The sequence below is a fragment of the Sturnira hondurensis genome, unplaced genomic scaffold (genome assembly GCF_014824575.4).
Source record: "Sturnira hondurensis isolate 20B ecotype Veracruz unplaced genomic scaffold, ASM1482457v3 Scaffold0024822, whole genome shotgun sequence".
NCBI lineage: Eukaryota > Metazoa > Chordata > Mammalia > Chiroptera > Phyllostomidae > Sturnira > Sturnira hondurensis.
The window spans coordinates 2,643,533-2,665,518 of record NW_028097453.1 but is presented as its reverse complement, the minus strand read 5'-3'; the positions used below and the strand labels follow the sequence as shown (position 1 = coordinate 2,665,518).

The following is a 21,986-nucleotide window of genomic DNA, read 5'->3' as shown; positions in this document are numbered from 1 at the left end:
GCTTCTGACCATGAGCGGCACCTGATCAACTCACTGTTTAACCTTCTGAGAAAATGAAGATCACCGGTGTTAAGCTAGGTGCCACTTCTAAAGTTATTCATTAAATACTGACATTTTCATATTGCTGAAAAAATTAAACAACTGGAAAATGACACTTCAAAACAACAATAATAAACCTGTTTAGAAAGGACCTCGGCTCACTCTTAACATCTTCTAGGGTTAGAGTGACTCACTTTGCCTCCCAGATATCAGATCGTAGAAAGTAGTAATTTGTATTTATCCTCTTTGCAATGTGTGGGAGGAGAGAATAGAACTGTGCAAACGAGGAATCCTGTTCCTGAAAACTCTCCGACAGAAGAATGTAAGACTGTAGTGAGGGAGCTGCACCCGCCACCTTCAACTACCTGGATTAACATGCTGTCCCAAAACAAAACAAAAAAGTAAAAACAGTCTCCTTTCCGTTTAGTTACTTAGAGGTGCAACGTTGCTAAGATGTAACAGACTTTGTTTCCCACATAACCAGCTATGTGAAGAGAGGAGACTGAAGATTGTCAGAAAAGTAAGTAAGGGAGCAAACAAGCATGACTAAACACAGGCACAGAGTTTGGAATCCCATCTGTGCTAAGAGTTTTGTGTATGCCATCCGGATTTTAACAATTTGTCTCAGCAAACGAAACCATTCTTCTTCTATGAAGAGTCTGAGATACTGGACAGGACATAGATGTCCCCTTGGTTACCACAGTGCGCTGAGACATTTAAAGCAATACAGTAAGACAACGTTCCTTACATAGGCAGTCTTCTGCAAGGCCTGCCCTTAAATTTTTGGAATAATTTTATTTTCAAAACTAAATCCAAGCTGGAATCTCAGATTCGGAAATCAAAATGCACACAGAAACACCACCGTTGCAGCCGCCGTTACTACCAGCAGGCGCCTGCCAAGAGCGATCGCGGTGCCATCTGGTTTGACAAGCTGAGAGAGCCAAAGAGTGGCCATTGCGGCAACAGCTTTTTATCTCCATTAGTAAACTCGCTGTGGATCGCTGTGCTGGAGATGCCAAAACTAACCCGTCTGGGATGCGGCCACATTCCACAGCTCGGCCAACTCCACACTCATGTGCGTCTCCAGTACAGCCTGCTCCTTCTTAATCTAATAAATTATCTGCCTGCAGAATGAGCACGTTCTGGGAACAATCAGACCAAATCCCATTGCCACCGCTGCTAATGCTGGCTATTTCACGCACCCGGGTGACAGCTGGGAGCAGGTCACTTTGGGGTTTGCCCCGGAGTTGCTGCACTATGATAGCCTTGCTTAATGAGAACCAGATCATTCAGCCCAAGAGTCTGTAACAGGCAAATGACTTTCACCTCTTGACCACATGTTCAAATTCATTTGGAATGGACAATAGGAGAATGAGAATTATTATCTCAGATATGTTCAGAAGTGTCCGTGGCACATAATAGTTGACTGAAGCCCAATTTAAATCGACTAAAGGACTGGGGAGAAAAACAAATCTCACACAACCCTTTTAGTTGGCCTTCAAATATTCTTTGGACTTCAAAAATGTTTGCTTCTTTATTGTAACTAAATACGTGTTAGAGAAAAATAACCAAAGAGCTGCTGTATGCTTTTCACATCATAGTATCAGCAAGATACTTAATAGCACAATGGAAATAAAATTAGCATTGCCTGTCAAAGGAACCAAAATACTGGCATTGATAGGTTATAGATTTAAGGGCCACACTGAGTCTTTTCCTTAGGGTACAAGTTAGATTTTTAAGCGTGCCCCCAAATCTCTCTCAGCAAAATACCTCCAGGGACAATCCGCACATTAGGACAAAGACTAGAGTTACAATGGGAGTCCGAGGTACTTTAAGGATGAAAAAGAGAAACTGGCATTTGTTTAGGCCAATTCATGATAACAAACTAACAAGCAATCATAAAAGTAGAAGGTTCTCAGGTTTGCTACTTGTTCCAGGTAATAATATCATTTTGCCTTCACTAGGAAGGCAGTAGGCTCAGACTTCTAGTTTCCAGGGAAACAGTAACATTTCTGAAGCAATTACCGTCTGGTACTAGATGCCCAAGGTCAAAACTGTATCTATAGCATTTGGAAGGCAAGCAACCCCAATGATCATAACAATGGAGCGATTCGATAAATGAAGAAAAGGGAAGGAAAAATTAGGTGCTGACGTTACCTTCATTTCTCTGGCTGACAAAGCCAGGTGTCTGGTGTCGCACACCAACATCTGTCTGTTTAAACACAACCCTAACAGCTGTGGAAGGAGCAGCTGCCACCCCCACCCCCCAAATTACCAAGTTTTCCTGGAGGAACTCCTTAAAAGAGAGAACACTTTTAATCATACACCCCAGAATTTTGGGCCCTATGATACACTGCCCTTCAAGGTCTTTCTTTGCTTTCAAAACTAAGCAGCTTTCGTGCTGCAAGTGACCTTCGGAGTTCATGTTTCACATTCTCTGTCCACTGCCTTTCTCTATAGAGGCTGCAGAAGTGAGGGTAACGTCTCCAGCTACTCATCCCCAGCCACTATCCTCTAGCTTCCTGGAAACCCCGACTCAGGGAAGTAAAGGCTCAAGCCCCGCCCTCTCACCCCCTCCCTGACAACCGTGATGGCTGAATGGCAGCAGCCGGATGCTCGGCGGCGGGCATCCCCAAAAGCTGTGCAGTGAAAGCCCCACATTTGGGAGAACAGTAACGGAGGTAACAAACTCACTCAACATAGTATGTCCCGTACTGAGGGTCCTCTATTTTCTCCCAGCCATAAGGAAGCTCTGCAAAAGAAAAGAAAGGACTGAGTGAAATGCCAGCTTCAAAACCAACAGGAAAAAATGTGCCAGTGAGTGAATTTACACATCTGGGAGACAGACAGAAAGCTGAGGGCTCACTTTGAAAGAGCAAACGTTTGGGGTCTGAGTGGCTTCTTCAATAGCCAGGGGAGTCTCCGTAAGTAATCAGAACCTCACAACATGAGAGGACATTAAACCCAAAGGTGTTTATCTGAATTGCAAGCCATAAAAATGCTAATTGTTTAAAACATCATCTGGCATGGAGTCGTCCCTCTTTATCCCTAAGGGATCCGTTCCAAGACCCCCGTGGATGCCTGCAGCCGCAGATCCTACCAACCCCCAGATATATTAAGGTTTTCCTATCCACACACACCTTCCCACTCAGAGCACTTCGTGTCTCTCTTTGGTGCATCTGAACTGCCAGCATCGCTTCTCCTGCCCTTTGGGGGCCATTACCGAGGAAAACAGGGTGACTTAACACAAGCACTTTCATAGTGTGACAGTCAGTCTGATAACCCCGACGGCTACGAAGCGACCATGGGTGGGGGGACACAGTGTGGGTGCGCTGGACAAAGGGAGGGTTCACATCCTGGGCTGGACGAAGCAGGACAGCACAAGATTTCATCACGCTACTCGGAACAGTGTGCAATTTACAACCTATGAACGGTTTATTTCTGGAATTTCCCATTTAATGCTTTTGGTCCACAGTTGTCCGCAGGTACCTGAAACCACAGAAAGCGAAACCATGGACAGGAGAGAGGGCTGTTGTCCTCACATTTAAAAAGCTTGGTGACGCTGACGTGAGACATGCTCGCCTGCAGTAGTACAGCAGGAGGCGTGGCTGCTCCCCACACTTTGCACCACGATACCTGTTCCGTCATATTCTGACCCACTCCTCCCCAGAGCAAAGTCCAGCCCTGGATTTCTGCCATTTCGAGTGGGCAGCCGAGGTTTGCTTAAAATCCAACAAAATGCCTACTTTCCTTTGCATTAACTTGATCTGAGTAGCCAAAGAGAATTTTACTTAACTACCACGGTGCCTCGGGCAGAATTGCACTCGTGTGTAGTGACAAAGAAATAGCTTGCATAGGGTCATTGTAAATTACTTATTGCCAGTAACTGACCTGTGAAATAGAACCAAAAAAAAAAAACAGAAACAAAAAACCAGAAGATTTCTCCAAGAGAAATCCCCCACTTTTATCTTCAATTTCTTTTAGAGTATTTTTCGGCTGTGCTAAAACACATATATACCGATGGTGAATACCAGACCGGAAACAGGCTTAGGTGTATCAAGACTTGTTGATGTTTTATCATTTAGCCAATTATGATGTTATTGACTTTATCAGTAACAATTCCAGTATAACGAACCTCACAAGCTATGCAATCTCTTATGCGCTAATAAAAAATATTATTGCCCCTTCAGAATAGAAGGAGAACACAGATGACCAGGCTCTCCAGGAAAACGTCTCCATCACCTCCATCTACCCCCTTTCTCCGGCGTATTTTCTGCCTGTGTGTGCGTTTGTGTGTGTGAGGAGCAACTGGTGGCCTCAGACCATGGTGAGGTTCTGTGTTTTCCCTTGAAAGCCCTGGTTGAATGTCTGAGGTGGGAAAGGTGAGAAGAGCTGAAACGGAACTGCTGGGAGGAAACAGAAGGACCGAGATGCAGTTCCACTCACTCTGATCCCCCACGGCTGTGAGGCCAACCCCTGCCAATTCACTAGGAGCAGTATTTCACGACCGTGCAACTGTTACAGGAATAAGAGTATTTGTTGGATTATATCTCTAAAAATGTTCTGTAATAATATATACATTTTAATTTATTGATTTTAGAGAGAGGAAGATGGGGGGAGAGAGAGAGAAACCGAGAGAGAGAGGGAGGCACATCTATTTGTTGTTCCACTTATTCATGCATTCATTGGTTGATTCTTGTATGTGCCCTGACTGGGGATTGAACCCACAATCCTGGTGCATCTGAACAACACTCTAACCAACTGAGCTACCTACCCAGGAAGAACCGTTCTATAATAATATTACCGAGGTACTATCATTAAGGATCTTCCACGAAAGAGTTTTCCCTTGCAATAGAAATTTTCTCCACCTGGCATGGGAACTGAGTGGTGCTGTGGGAAGACGAAGTCTATGACCACACTGGACTAGGTCACCCTTGTCTTTCAGGAAATCTGCAGCAAGTGAAGGAACTCGAGTCAGGTGAAACCTTCCATCTGCTATCCGAAAAATTCACTAAACAGAAATGCACTGATGCTTAACAAGGACAAAAGAGCAACATAAATATATGGCAGAGTCAACCTGGAAATTAATTCAGCACTTTAGTTAACACTTAAAGCAACGAGGAATGAATAAAGTACAGCTCTCTCTTTAGGAGAGTGAAATTGGTCATTTACTTTGTGGGTCACTTTAAGTAATCACTATAAACCCGGAACCAGGGAGTGATACCATTAGCCAGTTTTTTGGCAGGGCAGATTTAATACAGATGAAGTGATTATTTTCCCATTTAAATAAAGGTAATAAAAGGCTAAAATACCTAGCAATTTTATACACTACCAGGGGGTTAATTCCTTCACTGATGTCCTTTTTTCTTCTCTTTTTCATTTTCCCCTTCCTTCTCTTCCTCCTCTTTCCTTCCTTATGCAAAACTAAAGTTATAAACACAATTCTTGGCCCTGGCTTGTTCGCTTATTTGGTTAGAGTATCATCCCAATATGTCAAGGTTGCAGGTTTGATCTCCATTCAGGGCGCATACAAGCAGCAACCAATGAATGCATCAATACGTGGAACAACAAATCAATGAACCCTGCCAAAATCAATAAATTTAAAAAAAGGTGGGGGGGGGGACACAATTCCTGACCTCAACGGTTCAGTCTAAAGAGGAAGGCAGAAGAGAGGAATGTCATCATGAGGATAAGCACGGGCCGTGCAGGAGGAGGACTCTACCCGCCTGGTGAGAGCAGCTGCCAGAAGCACCTTCTAAAGGAGGGTGCCGTCTTAAAGGACCATTCAGGGTCGGGGAGGGGCGGCTGTCCGAGCCGATCAAGGAGCACCAAAGTGTAAGGATGCCTGGCCTTTCCAATCATTACAAGTAACTGGACTGGGCTGGAGTGACTGGCATGCGTAGGGTGTTCCCTAATAAGCAAGCACCAAACCACACACCTGTAGTGCCATGGGAAGGAATTCGGTCCTAATTTTGATGGTGATGGAACTGATTAAGCTGGGCTGTGATGTGATCACATTTACATTTGAGGAAGATTATGGGCAGCAGTCACAGAGGATGAAATGGATGAAGCAGAGTGAAAATAAAGGCAGACAAATAAATCTACCATTAAGAGCCTAGATAAGAAATTGTGAAGGCAGGAAGGCGGTGGAAGAGGGGCTGAGAAGAAGGAGCAGGCAACAGAGACAAAGAAGTCAAAGCAACGGGGCTCCATGGCCAATGTGAGGATTTGAGGGAGGAGACCAATGGGATGCCAGGTTAATGTCTCTTCTGGCATGGAAATGGTAAAAATTTAAAAACCCACCAAACACTTATAAAGCTGTGGGAATAGGAAGAAGGTGTGGATCTGGATTTAGAGGCATTTGGACGATAGATGACACGTAAGGAGTTGCTGGCACTGCTGGACACTGAAGAAACGGCAGGTGTTTTATGAAGGTCAGAGCCGATAGAACTCGGCGGCTAACTGCGATGAAGAAGGACGGTGAGAAAAAAGACGGAGGATGAGGATCAGTTCTGAACTGCAGGAACTGGGAGGAGGCGGCGTCTCCTGCCGAGGGCAGGACGGCAAGGGAGGCAGGAGGCTGAGCTCCGTCTGGGAGGGGCTCCATCTGGGGGCTGGCGCCACATCGCACTGGGAACACCCAACGGTCTCTCCAGGTGAGAAATGTGGGGAGACAAGGATCTGGGAGACACGGGGGTCAAGGCGCGGCAGCTGACGAGGTCGCCTAGACCAACCGTGGAAGGCAGAGCGGGGAGAACAGCGCCGCAGGAGCGGAGCACTGCAAGCCGAGCGCCGCACGCTGTTCCAGCTGCTCCATCTCAGGGCAGCCCCAGTAGGCTGACCGCACGGTGCCGTGCTCGCTATTCATGCCCACGCTGGGGCGACGGGAACACACAGGTCAGTCCTGAGCTGACCAGGACACTGGTCACCCTCAATGGAAAGAGCCTTAGGGGACACAAACACCCAATTTTCCACCGTCCTCAGAGGGGCAAGAATGGCAGAAACACTGCCAGTTTTCTGAGCCTCTTCATTTTCTTCTCCAAGATGAAAGTGTCTTCTCGGACTGGCGAGATCAGGGAGTGAATCCAATGAGCCCGGCCCAGGGCTGTGGGTGCCGGCCTGCCTGCAACCCACTCTGGTCTCCCCCGTGCCCGCCTCGTGGGCGGGCCGGCAGCTGGACACAGAGGCCAGAGGCAGAACACCCGAGTCCACCTCCCACAGGGGAAAGGCCGTGGGGAGTGCACACAGACGCAGGGCCAGAGCCCCGTCACGTTCACTTGTCAGCAGGTCTTTCAGCCTCGTCTCTGGTTCCTGTGTGTCGGTTCTCTGTCGCCTGCAAACCAGTGAGCAAAGATGGGCTCACTGTTTACTGCCTCGCCCAGCACTTTCTCAAGAAGGAAGACCAGAACAATCTGGGGGACAGGGCATCTTCCTTCCTTCCTTCCTTCCCTCCCTCCCACCCTTCCACACACTTACGTCTCTACTGAAGGGACACAAGGATGACTGAAACAAACTACTGCCCTTCTGGAATCTGGGCATTTAGTAACAGTGCAATATAATTAGTGCTATCCTAGACACACGCCATATGGTACTGTTGAGCGGAGAGGAGAGAATGCCTGTCTCTGATCTGGAAGAGAATGGCAGAGGAGGTGACAAAGAAATGGTACTTGGGATGTGAGTTTAGAAGGATGAGCAGGCGTGAGCTGGGCAGACACAGGGCGTGGGGCTGGGTCCTGGCAGATAAGCGGGCACACGGCAAAGGCAAAGAGGTCGTATTTCTGACATAAAAACAACTGGGAAAACAAGATTGTGGTGCAATCACACAAAGCCTTTACTACTTCACCAGAAGTCTCAGCTTCTTCTGCTGAGGGCAGGGAGCCGTCACAGGAATCCGAGCAGGGGAGGCTCGAAGGTGGTCACCCGTCACAAAGGTTAGCAGGCAACGTGGCCGATGCTTTTTGATCAGGTAGCCTTGTCAGTAAAAAACCTGAACATGTACCTCCAAGATATATATATTTATGCATAAATATGCATGTACTACTCTACTAATATGTACGAAATAAAGCATCAGCAAAATATGAAAATTGCCAGCTCTGCTGTTTTCTCAGTATTCATTTGGGCTTGGGTATTTGTATTTTCTTCAACTGGTACTATCTTTGCAGAAAAGCTTTAAAGTCACATTTTAGTTTTGTATGGATTATGTAACATGGCCCTGGCTGGTGTGGCTCAGTGGATTAAGTGCCAGACTGTGAACCAAAGGGTCACTGGTTTGATTCCCTGTCAGGGCACATGCCTGGGTGGTGGCCCGGTCCCCAGTTGGGGGCGCATGACAGGCAACCACAAATTTCATATTTTTCTCCCTTTTTCCATCCCTTCCCCTCTCTCTAAAATAAATAAAATCTTCGGAAAAAAAAAAACCCCAAACTATGTAACATGGTCTCTAAATCCACTAAACTGGGCAAAGCAAACTGCACATCTCCACAGGGCCTTTGACAAGTGTAATTAGTCCTCTGGGTGGTTGGTGAATGTGATAATCACATACAGCCACATACAGGATTGCCAGCCTGTCTCTAAAATAGTAAGAGAAGCTTAATTTGTCTTTCTTTTCCTAAAAGAAACCTTATGAAAAAGAAGTTCCAACAGAAGATAGTTGGAACGCCAACATTTTGGAGACCTCTGGCAGAAGGGACACCCTGGAGAAGTCACTCCAGGGGGGTAAAAGTCTGAAGACACAGCAAGTGCACAGCGAGCCCAGGAAAGAAGAGAAAGGCCTAAAAGGAAAAGCACAGACGAAAAGAGGACAGATGGACAGACAGCCACGTGGAAACACCGAAAATGTGCCCTGGAGTATCTTGGTGGTGGGCGTGCACTATAAAACCTTTCATGCTAATACGGCGGCAAAGCGGGGTGGGGGGGGAGCAAGAGGGAGGAGGAGCAAGTGCGGGTGCAGGGCGTCCGGCCCGGAGGGGTGTGAGGATGGCATCGCTGGGGGGGGGGGGGCGACTCTGAGAGAAAAATGTTTGCTTTTAAATTCGTTTATTTGAAGTGCTAGTAGGACAATCAAAAAGAGAGTCAATAGGAAATACAGAAATAGCATTTTGAGCAGAGAACAATACTAGAGATTCAGATAAGGGACCCAACTATGGTAAATCGATAGTTAAAGCTATGAAACTGAATGCACTCTCCAAGGGAAAACAGGAAACAGCAGAGAACTGAACTCAAAACAATTAGTTGGCAGGAAAAAGGATGGAGACCAGCACACGAGACGCGCCTGAGAAGACTGATTCCACACTCACAATCCCCAAAAGTCAAATTCTATAGTGTTACATAGTTCAGGTTACAGTGGCTACTTTCACCACAAGAACTTAGGTTTGTTATAAAAATGATTTAAAAATGATTTCTTATAATGAATGTCAGAGAGGTTGTGGAGAAAAAGGAACCCTCGTTTGCTGCTGGTGGGAACACAAACTGTACGGCCACTGCGGAAAGCAGCATGGCGCGTCCTCAAGAAACTGAGGACAGAGTTACCACAGGCCCAGCAACCCCTCTCCTGGGTATCTGCCTGAAAAATGTATTTGCAAAGACACATGAGCCACTATGTTCACTGCAGCATTACTTACAGTGGCGAAGACAGGAAAGCAACCGCAGTGCCCTTTGCTAGGTGACTGGGTAAAGAAGATGGGGTGCGTTTACACGACAGAACAGACCCTTTGTACTGACCTCTGTATCTTAGAATGACCTGTCACTTTCTTCAAAATGAACTTGCAGGTTTTTTTAAAAGATTTTATTTATTTATTTTTAGAGAGGGGAAGGGAAGGAGAAAGAGTAGGAGAGAAACATCAGTGTGTGGTTGCCTCTCATGTGTCCCCTACTGGGGACCTGGCCCGCAACCCAGGCATGTGCCCTGACTGGGAATCGAACCGGTGACCCTTTGCTTCACAGGCCCGTGCTCAATCCACTGAGCTACACCAGCCAGGGCTATAGGGTTTTGACTAAGACTGTATTAATTTAGATGTCAATTTAGAGAAAATGTTAATGTTGTTCACATCATTAACAATATCGTGCCATCCAATCTACGAACATAGTATAGCTCTTCAATTATTTTAGGTCTTCATTAATTTCTTTCAGTGACGTGTTTGAGTTTTCCATATAGGAGAGACTTGCATATCTTTCAGTATATCGGTTTGCCCATATTTAATTTTTTTTAAAGTCATTGCAAATAGAATTTTAAATAATTCCATTTTCCAATTGCTTGTTCCTAAGAAAATTCTTGACACTGCAATCATGCTGAACAATTCTGTTTAATGTTTTTTAAAGGACTGGAATTCAATCTATGGGGAGAACTACCTGAACCTCATTCTAAACCACTTATTTTTTTAACTAAAGTACTTCATTGCTGATGAGTGACACAAAATGAACACAATTCTTTTCACCTGCACCCTATGCTCAAGAAGGCATAGCAAACGATTTTGGTTAGGGTAAATTCTATATTTACTTGTAAGAATAGTAAATACAATCAAAAGCATACAAGACAGACAAACAGTATTATCCAGTGATTCATAAAGAATTGCAGTACTGAGCAGTATGAATTATGGGTGGTCGGTTTATCAAAGACTTTCATGGGGTTTCCAATGCTGCTCTAAATGGCTAAAAATTAGCCATAGATACCAGCATATCTAGCCTTGTGATACTAAATTAAATATATTTTTGAAGGGTTAACAAGCATGATGAGGCTACTCTGTGGTTGAGAATGTACCTAATTTATTAAAATAGTTATTTGGAACTTTTAAAGTTTGTCAAGTTGGTCTATTATTAAAAAATTATCTTTAAAGTACATGTAAAAGAGGCAACAAATTTATTTGTATTAAGATTTTTTTACAAGAGATTTAATCACAAAACCCTTAAAAAAGAGAGAAACAAAGTGTCTCGTGAAATTAGAGGCAACGACAGGGCTGCCAGTCAGGTGATGGCGACGAGATCGGCCCAGTGCTACCGCCCCGCCGCACACCTCGGTTCGCTTAGGGTCTCGGAAAACTCACCGTCTATGCGAGAAGAGCGAGAAGCAATTAGGAGAACGTGGCATAAAAGGCTTCTGCACCTACCTCCATCTTCGCAGTCCTCGGGGGCTTTGGCTTTCTTACAAAGACGAGGATCCAACCAGGTGGTTGTTTTGGTATTGTGGCTGCAGAATAAAGATTTCAATTAGAAACGGTAACATAAAGATGGAGAAAAACACTATCAAAAGCAAAGAGTGAAAGTGACTCGAGGGTGTATGATACTAGAATATTCATCTCCCACAGGCTCCGTTAGTCCACCTCCGATTCAGTGATCCCGCTGCCCACAGTCCGTTACTGCAAAACTGCCTTAAAGGAACGTAAGGCTAGCGGCGAGGATCTGAGAACGAGGATTCTAAAGCAGGGATGAGATAACAAGTTCAGAGGACACTTTCTAAAGCGGTCACAACGTTTCAAAGGGTGAGCTACAGCCCCCTGCTCTGTGTTATCGCTGAAAACCCTATCTGCTCGCTGGCTGAATTCCTTCCTCCTTCCCTGTGGAAAACACTGCATTTCTTGAGCCCCCGTGATGTGGGGCCCCTGTGCTGGGGGCTGGGAACACAGAGATGAACAACCAGACACAGCCTCTGGGCTCCTGGGGCTATGTGAAATAAAACGAACGTAGAGGCAAATAAAATAAGAAGTTTTACCGTGTCTGTTTCTGTGATGTGTTGAGTAAAGATGATGGGTAGAATGAAGCTCTATGACACTAAGTTTTCATCAGTATGGACCATATATTTAATAGAAAAAAAAGAGGTAGACCAAAAAGACCGCCCCACACCCCGTTTTATTAGGAGGTAGGCCACAGATGCTTTCAAAGAGCAGCATCTGTTTAATTTCACGGGAGGTCACGGGAGCCTCACACCAGGCCACCAGGCAGCAGACACGAGCGCTGACTCAAAACCGTCACACTGCGGGGCAGGCAACCAGTGTTACAGTGGAGTTTAAGTATCTGAGATGTGAGGAGAGTAAAGGAAGACAAAGTCACAGTAGAAAATATATCGGGAGGCCACCAAATGAAAGTTACTGTCAAATAGTGTGAGAGTAGCCAGGTGAACAGGGTATCTTTTCTGGGGGTCTTTGTCGTGAGATCGGCTCACAGGTCCCTGCATCGGCCAGTTTTCGGAGTTGGAGCCCCGGCCTCAGGGCGCTGGCCATCTCTCCGCACACCTGTTCTAACGTCCGGAGCTGCCTGCTGAGCAGCTCCTCCCGCACGCTGCCGGGGCACTCACACTGGAGAGTGGCAGAACTTTCTTTGGGTTCTGAATATGCATGGTCTCAGCAGGAGACTCGGACTGTTTCTAGAACATCTGTTACCCATTCTGTGCGGTAATTTCTCCAGTTAAATCCATTTTACCAAAATGAAAAGGATTAAGACTCCACAAAGGCCTAGCAACACACACACATTGTTAAAAAAAACAAAACACACACACATGAGCATATCTTACAAAAGAGGTTCTAAATGAGAACCAGTTACTTAAGGAAAGCTAACTTTGATTTTGACGGGCCCGAGTTTGCACTGCTGCATTGGCAGCATTAGCAGGTGGAGGCCATCCACTGGGATCTCACTATTTCTGAAGGGAGAGATGCCCTCGAGGTGATACCCAAAACACAGGAGCTAAAGACGACCGCCCAGTGTCACTTACTCACAGAGGCATGATTTGACAGCACCCAGTGACACAGACCAAACACTTCCGCTACGGCAAACGAGAGAGCTCTATCCAGCAGCAAATAATATTCCACCCTGGTCTGGATACTAACCCTTCTTAGACAGTGGTCTCCAAGCGCCTCCTCCTGCCCCTGAGGCTGCCCTCCCCGCCCCCGCTCCGGCTGCACAGGCTCTGTAGGTTTGATGCGGCCACATTCGTCTGTTTCGGCTTTTGTTGCCTGTGCTTTTTGCATCGTGCCCAAGAAGTCCTTGCCAAGTTCAATGTCATAAAGCTTTTCCCCTGTGGTTTCTTCTAGAAGTTTTATAGCTTTAGATCTTACATTTAGGCCATCAATCCCTTTTGACAATGTTCACCTACAAAGACATTTCTTATACAAATCTGCCCCCCCCCCCAATTTACTAACTTTTCCCCGTTTGCAGGGTGACGTTGTATCAGATTCAATGTCGCATAATTCGTTTCTGAAGATCTAGCTGCGTGCAGTGAGTGGNAGTTTTCATCAGTATGGACCATATATTTAATAGAAAAAAAAGAGGTAGACCAAAAAGACCGCCCCACACCCCGTTTTATTAGGAGGTAGGCCACAGATGCTTTCAAAGAGCAGCATCTGTTTAATTTCACGGGAGGTCACGGGAGCCTCACACCAGGCCACCAGGCAGCAGACACGAGCGCTGACTCAAAACCGTCACACTGCGGGGCAGGCAACCAGTGTTACAGTGGAGTTTAAGTATCTGAGATGTGAGGAGAGTAAAGGAAGACAAAGTCACAGTAGAAAATATATCGGGAGGCCACCAAATGAAAGTTACTGTCAAATAGTGTGAGAGTAGCCAGGTGAACAGGGTATCTTTTCTGGGGGTCTTTGTCGTGAGATCGGCTCACAGGTCCCTGCATCGGCCAGTTTTCGGAGTTGGAGCCCCGGCCTCAGGGCACTGGCCATCTCTCCGCACACCTGTTCTAACGTCCGGAGCTGCCTGCTGAGCAGCTCCTCCCGCAGGCTGCCGGGGCACTCACACTGGAGAGTGGCAGAACTTTCTTTGGGTTCTGAATATGCATGGTCTCAGCAGGAGACTCGGATTGTTTCTAGAACGTCTGTTACCCGTTCTGTGCGGTAATTTCTCCAGTTAAATCCATTTTACCAAAATGAAAAGGATTAAGACTCCACAGAGGCCTAGCAGCACACACACATTGTTAAAAAAAAAAAAAAAAACACACACACATGAGCATATCTTACAAAAGAGGTTCTAAATGAGAACCAGTTACTTAAGGAAAGCTAACTTTGATTTTGACGGGCCCGAGTTTGCACTGCTGCATTGGCAGCATTAGCAGGTGGAGGCCATCCACTGGGATCTCACTATTTCTGAAGGGAGAGATGCCCGCGCGGTGATACCCAAAACACAGGAGCTAAAGACGACCGCCCAGTGTCACTTACTCACAGAGGCATGATTTGACAGCACCCAGTGACACAGACCAAACACTTCCGCTACGGCAAACGAGAGAGCTCTATCCAGCAGCAAATAATATTCCACCCTGGTCTGGATACTAACCCTTCTTAGACAGTGGTCTCCAAGTGCCTCCTCCTGCCCCTGAGGCTGCCCTCCCCGCCCCCGCTCCGGCTGCACAGGCTCAGTAGGTTTGATGCGGCCACATTTGTCTTTTTCGGCTTTTGTTGCCTGTGCTTTTTACATCGTGCCCAAGAAGTCCTTGCCAAGTTCAATGTCATAAAGCTTTTCCCCTGTGGTTTCTTCTAGAAGTTTTATAGCTTCAGATCTTACATTTAGGCCATCAATCCCTTTTGACAATGTTCACCTACAAAGACATTTCTTATACAAATCTGCCCCCCCCCCCAATTTACTAACTTTTCCCCGTTTGCAGGGTGACGTTGTATCAGATTCAATGTCGCATAATTGGTTTCTGAAGATCTAGCTGCGTGCAGTGAGTGGCTCTACCTCTCACTTGGGGGGTTAGCTCTAAAGTCAGCGTGAAAGTCGAGTCTAAATCACCCTCGAAAAACTCCTTAAATCGCCCATCGAGAAGTGTATACCTGGTTGTGTCTGTTGTGTATAATCCATGCCATTACTGTTTGTATAAATGTAGAGCAAAATCAGTAATTCACCACACATGGCAAAATGAACACCATGCACACAAAATCTACATCTTTTAAACACCGGAATCTCACTTGGTGCAGCAAGATGCTCATTCTACGTGAAGGATGTGGGATTTGGGACCAATTGAGGAAACACATCCGAATCTCCTGCCCCTGATTCATTTCTAAGGAGGTGCTCTTTTTGAGTGTAGTGTCCAGTTCTTGGTGTTTTAATTATTATATTCTGTAACTTTACTACATTGATATCTTACCTCTGGGCAAATTAGTTTAAAGATGGAAACTATTGCTGCACGAGAATATAAAAATACTTCATAATAAAACTGCTGATAATTAGTTATGCAATATTCTCAGGTGTAAGCAATATAAAATTTTAGGTTGACTGAATGAACCCATAGGGTGTTCCCTCTCTGTAAATGTAAGCATACTCATAGTGCCCTTTTCATGTCCTAGTTGTGTACGTGTGTGTGAATTTGTATTTTACCAATTATTCGGAGGGTCAGTGATTTTCCTCCATTATCCTTTTTGCCTGAAAATACCAAACCCAAACTCTAGGACTAAAAATACTTAGCTCAGATAAGAAGTGTGTCTTCCCTCATATAATAACTCCCTCTAGACTTGTTCATAACAGACTTTCTAGAAATGCTCATTAAGAGGGACAACATACCCAAAGATTGGGGGGGAAAAAAAGCGAAGCAAAACCTCTTTATTTCTTATATTTTTCATTATTAGTGATAGATCTGTTTTTAGTCCTCCTGTTTTTCTAAAACCAGAAATTGAATACACTATCTCTTTGTCTAAGTCAAATACAAACAAAACACCACCCAGGGAGAAAGGTCAAACTAAGAATCAACTATAAAATTGAAGAATAACTATAATCGTGAAGAATATTTCAAAGGAAGAAGGGAGACACAGAAGCCTTGAGGAGCAAGGCTGAACTTGGCTGAACCGACAAGTCTCGCAGCGTGGGGCACATCGGCAAAGGGGCAGGCGCCGCTTACTCAATGAAGTAGATCATCCCCGCGTCCGTGTAGGCCATCTCCCAGTTTTTGGGCAGCGGCTCCAGAGTCTCGTCTCTCATCATGTAGTTTCTGAAGTCCACAGAGCTATTGGTTTGGTTGTAACTTGGGACGATCTTCGTCCAGTCGGAGGACTCAGAATGCCTCTCCCTGTGTTCTGTGCAAAACAGAGCAGTGTGAAAAGTAGGGAAACGTATACTCTTCCAACAGTGCTCTTGGTTTCTCACAAAATGCCACACATTTACTGCAGATTCCCTTGTCTCTGTGTCCACATTGTGCTGTCAGCAAAAAAACAACTCCAGAATCAACTCAGCACCGACTGAGCCTCTGTTAACCCAGAGAAAGCTAACGAGGACGCCGTCAGAGCACCGCAGGGTCCCTTTACTGCCAGGCTCTACTTTGAGCTCGTCACACATATTAATTCATAACCCTCACTCACCCCCGGGAGAATGCATTGCTACTCTTCCCATTTTACAGATGAGGAAGCTGAGGCTCAGCGAGGTTGGGTTAATTCAGTCCAGGTCACACAGCAAATGAACAGCAAAGCCAGGATGCCAGTCTGTGCTCTTCACTGGGACACCGAGCTGCCTGGCACGTGTTCAACCTTGGCCTTTCAAGTGACACTAATGTTTAAGAATCACACTCCACAGACTCCTAATTGTTAAATATAATTCTCTGTCAGTGGTATTAGCATCCTTCTGGAGCCCCAAAGCCCACAGGCAGGTAAACACACTACAACTCAGTGACTGCCCAGGGAGTACACACTGCATGCACCTGGAACTGGTCTCCAGAACTTACCACACAACCAACTGCAGTAACTCCAGACCGCAGTCTGTGTGCGGGAATCACACCCCTGGAGGAGGCCACAGGCATCACCTCCCAGCACTCCTCATCCCTACGGTATTTACACCCCCACCTCCCACTGCTCCTTGCCCCCACCCACGCCCGGGCCACGGCCTCCTTGCCCTGCTCACCCAGGACATAGAAATCGCCACACTGGAACAAACTCGCAGTTTCTAACCCCAGTGTTAAAAAAGTTAACAGACTTAGTTTCGTGGGTGAGCTAAGCTGCCGTCAGCATCAAAAGGCTTTAGGACAGAGGGTGGGGAGAGGTCAGGGGGCAAAGGGGGGATAAACGATGATGGAAAGACACATGACTTGGGGTGGTGAACATCAACACAGCCTACAGATGACGTCTTACTAAACTGTGCAGCTGAAATCTACATAATTTTATTAACTAATGAACTCCAATAAACTAAAACAAACAAACTGGCTGATTTCCCTTGACAACCCCTAGAGAACGAGATGTGAATCCACCTAAACCTCTTCAGACCTGTTTTCACCCAAATATATCGAGGTAATACGTGAACTATGTGAGACGTTAGGACCATAAAACAGGACTCACAGTCTGGAGGGGGCGTGAATGGTGAATGTGTTGAAGCAACAAATACAGTCGACACAGCAAATTTTAATTCCTGACAAAGGAGAACATCAGGAAGCTTCAGGAAAATGATATGGTAATGGGTTCTGCAAATCTGGAGACGTGATCAAACCCATTCATTTACTGGGAACCAATAACGTATATTTTTTAGTTTCTACTATGTGTCAGGCATTGTCTGTGGTGCAAGGGATACAACAATGAACAGAATAAGCAAAAGTTCTAAGCCTCATGAAGCTTGCACTGTAGTGTTTTGTATTATATTTATATTGCAGTGTTTCTTAGTGTAGTGCATTATAATTACTGTAATAAATGGCAGTGAAGTTAGTTCTGCTGTGACTCTGGGGTTTCCAGTTTACACTCTCAACCGGAAGTGAAAGAGTTTCCTACAGGGCTGCCACATTTTTAGGGGTGCTCCAAAGATGCTCCACCAGTAAACTCCTGTTGGTTTCGCATTTTCTAAGACATATGAGAGCCAATTCGGAAATTTTCTTTGACTGATTCTGAATTTAAAGTCAAAGTGCTGCTAACGAACCTCTCAGATAACATTTAACAGCCTATTTCCAAACCTCTGTACTTTTTGTTTTGGTTGAAGGCTATACCTTAAAACATCTACATTTTGTTTACATCCCATAAAGGAGGACTTAGGCCAACACGATCTCCACATCCTAGCATCAGAAATGAATCTCAAGTCTTTTAAGCAGTAGGACAGTGATTTTCAACGTTTTTCATCTTGTGGCACATATAAACTAATTACTAAATAGAAAATACATTTTCTGCCCTGGCTGGTGTGGCTCAGTGGTTGAGTGCCAGACAGAGAAACAAAATCGCTGGTTTGATTCCCAGTCAGGGCACAAGCCTGGGTTGTGGGCCAGGTCCCCAGTAGGGGGCACTCAAGAGGCAACCACACACTGATGTTTCTCTCCCTCCCTTCCCTGTCTCTAAAAATAAATAAAATCTGAAAAAATAAAATAAACTTTTTGCTGATTTGACAAAAACATAGGTATAATCTTGATTTATTCACACCCAAGGGCTATTGTTGTGTTGGTCATTGCCATTTTTTTATTTGACACTCTAAGGGAAAGAGGTCAGTGCCCCTGACTAAACAGTCACTTCTTGCAGCTCACTGGTTGGAAATTGCTGCAGTAGAATAATGTCACCTTACATTATCACTAACGACACCTCATGACTGATCTAACAAAATGGCCACTCGGGGCAACTCACTTCAGCTTACAAGATGACTGACAGAAATATAGTTTGCTCTACATGAAACCTTTACATAAAATACTGGAATCTTGTCGCTTACTCTGCACGAGCTTTGTGAAAAATCTCACTACTTCCCATCTGGGGTCATGGTGAAGTCCACCTGGACGACTGCTTAGGAGTCGGTTGTCTGTTTACGAACCTGCAGTGCTGGTGCCATTAACGGCTTCCTTGTCCTCATCTTCCTCCTCTTCGGGGAGGGAGCTGTCCATTCTCTCCATCTTGCTGACAGATGTAGTTCGTTTTCTTTGGGATTCGGCGTCAAACTCATTATCAAAGAGGACCTGATCCACAGGGTCGGGCTGGAAGGGGCTGGGCTCTGCTGGAGGCTTGGGAGTGCCGTAGAAGTTTCCTGAAATGAACCAAGTGACAGCAGCTGGAAAAACTCCCGTGGAATCGAGAATCGCCACAACACGCCGAGCGTATGTCTCTGTCCTATTGGCTGACACTGAAGTTTCTGAATGACCACCGCCCGCCAAATGGAGGTCAGAGCACTTCTCGGAAGAGGAGGCGGCAGAAAGAGTAAAGATGACTAGTTTTCAAGTGCCCTTCACCATACGTTATCTAACATTTTAACACTATTCGCACTAAAGCCAGGAAGTTGACTTAATGTGTATAGATTATTTATTCTATGAGGGCTTGCACTTTTGCATGGGTTCTAATGGAGGGCCTAATATGTGAATTGAAATGCATAGGTGTTCTTGTGTAAGACTCATTGGCGTAAAAGTGGGAGTAAAGGAGAAGAAAACTAACTCACAAAATGAACTGTTTTGTTAAAATGAGGAAATATGTGGGCAAAGGATAAGGCTAAGAATTAACCAGTCTGTGGTGAAATGTAGGCTGTTTATGTAAAAGTAATTTTTGAAAGTTTTGCTGAGAATCTAATTATATCATTCTGACAATTTGTTGAACAAATAGAGACATTATTAGCATAATTCAATATTGGCACACTCTCAGGAAAGCAAGAATACTTTAATGCGTTAAGGCTTGAGGATCAGTAATTTTTGCAGTAAAAATAAATGTTCCAGAATACAATGAAAACAATGAATATCTCCTCTGCTTGTCATGCAGTTCTCATTAGGCAGCCGAACATAATGGGGACGCGCTCAGTGGGTGCAGTTACACCAGGAGTTTGCGGCTCCTGCTAGTTCTGACCTGGCATCAATCACTCTTCTGGTGTTATAAAAAGATAAACAGGATTTGGGGGCAAAATACTGAGCTTCTTTTATTTTGTTTTTTAAGTCACATCTTCTAAACAAATTCCTCGGCTCCCGAGGAGGTAATGAAGATGCTCATCCCCATGAAGTAAATTAACAGGGTGTACAATGAGGTATTTTTCCCTAGATGAAAAGGCATGGGCTATCGATTGTAACACTGTGTCCACAAATAGCACAGCTTACCGCAGGTTGGGCATGTTTTGGAGGGGAAAGTATTCAGACAAATTCATTGGAAATTTCACTTTAGGTGGTATTGTTATTAAAATACTCAAAGCAAAACAGTGAAATCAAACTAGAAAGCTTTTCAGTTACATCTTGCCTCTCCCCCACTCCACTGCTCCCCTGCTTTCAAATCCAGGTTTGGAATGGAATTATTCTTGTCGTGCAGACGAAGACAAAGGTTCGTATTAAAACAGACTAATGGGACCTCAGCAAGCTTTCTGACCCGCGAGGAAAGCAAGGACCTGATGACAAAAAGCCAGTTCCCACTTCTCTGGGGCACAGGGCAGGGGGACGCTCCCGACTGAGGTCGGGGTGGGGAAGAAGACCGACCAGGACAAAAACTCAAGGTCCGTTTTCTCGAAGGATGGGACTTTTACTAGGAACACCTTTTAGTGTGTATTCTTAGCAATCATTATCTAGCTCTAGAAAGTTTATCTTTTTTCCAGGGTGAAAATTAGAAAGATTCAGGACATTGTGATTGTTGTTCATAATCACTGATAACATTGTGAGGCTTCACAATAAATTCTGGCAGTTTCCTTATTTTAAAAAAGTATCAGTTTTAATAATAAGCATTGCTTATAAGGAAACCTATCTATTTTACTTGAGTTGTTGGAAAACATCAAGGTTGCAGATTACAGCAAGGTATAAAATTACAAAGCTTGTGAGCTCTGATGATAGTTATTAATGAATTTTTTCATCCTTTTGACGCTACTTTGGAGCTTTTTCTTTTTCTTTTCTGAAGGTATTTTCATTTTTACAGTAGAACCATTAGATATTTCAGATATAACGTATTTTGCCATGTATAATGTGCACTTTTTTGCCCAAACCTTTGAGGGAAAATAAGGATGCTCATTATACTTGGGTATAATGACTGCACACCATGGGCATGACAATGGGCATGCTAATCCTGTGTGTAATGTGCACAAAAGCTATGGGTGCACACGGCAAAACACATATATAAAATTACAGACAATAGTATTAGAGTAGTATTAGAAAACCTCCTTATTTATAATTTACACAGCCTCCAGACATTAACTTCTGCCAGGTTCTTTCAGGTCCCCCTTTCCCCTCCAAGGACATATATATATATATATATATGTCCTATATATATATATATAGTCACATATATATATATGTGTGTGTGTATATATATATATATATGGTCACACACACACACACACACATATATATATGGTCACACACACACACACACACACATATATATATATATATATATATGGTCACATACACTGTTAGAGCCCTAACTTCCTGTCTCCGTGCTGCCCGCTCTTTCCGAGTTATCCTGAGGATAGCACGTGTCATGCCCCTGCACGTGTATACATCAAATACATATGTCTATGCATACAGGACACACAAATACTATTGTTCATAAAAGCTTCATAAAGTGTTCTTAATAACATTTCATAACTTTTCTCTGAATATACTGTATGTCCTTTTGCAACGTTCTTTTTATAGTTATATTTCTAAGACTTATTCTTGTTGACATGTCCATTCTAGTTCATTTAACTGCTGTAGAATAGTCCACTTTTTTTAAAAAAAGATTTTATTTATTTATCTTTAGAGGGGAAGGGAAGGAGAGAGGGAGAGAAATATCAATGTATGGTTGCCTCTCGTGCGTCCCCTGCTGGGAACTGGCCTGCAACCCAGGCATGTGCCCTGACTGGGAATCGAACCGTGATTGTCTGGTTTGTAGGGCCGCGCTCAATCCACTGAGCTACACCAGCCAGGGCCCACTTTCTAAAGAACAGATTAAAGTGCATCGTACCCATTCCCCTATCAGGAGAGTTGCTTCCATCCCCTCACCATCTCGCACATTGCTATGGAGACTACGCTGCCTGCACATGCCCGCAGACAAGGGTCTCTCCAGGGCAGGCATCTGGGGGGTAACTGCTGGGCTGGAACTCCGTGCACCTTTGAACTTACTAGCTATTGCCTGGCTGCCCCC

At 44.8% G+C, this 21,986-nt stretch overlaps 1 protein-coding gene across 6 annotated transcripts in view; it reads right to left on the bottom strand.

Annotated features, from left to right (window-relative positions):
* The window catches only part of MAGI3 (membrane associated guanylate kinase, WW and PDZ domain containing 3), a 201,074-nt gene that overhangs the window by 51,601 nt on the left and 127,487 nt on the right, over positions 1 to 21,986 (bottom strand). For all 6 annotated transcript variants that reach the window (XR_005065430.1, XM_037038724.1, XM_037038726.1 and 3 more), the window contains exons 4-7: positions 18,724 to 18,933; positions 15,863 to 16,037; positions 11,142 to 11,221; positions 2,734 to 2,791 (exon numbers count right to left, since the gene is read on the bottom strand). Coding sequence is in view for 5 of the 6 variants with exons in the window: in XM_037038724.1 (XP_036894619.1) it covers positions 2,734 to 2,791; positions 11,142 to 11,221; positions 15,863 to 16,037; positions 18,724 to 18,933 (523 nt within the window). In the remaining variant the exon portion in view is untranslated. The remainder of the gene's footprint in view (positions 1 to 2,733; positions 2,792 to 11,141; positions 11,222 to 15,862; positions 16,038 to 18,723; positions 18,934 to 21,986) is intronic.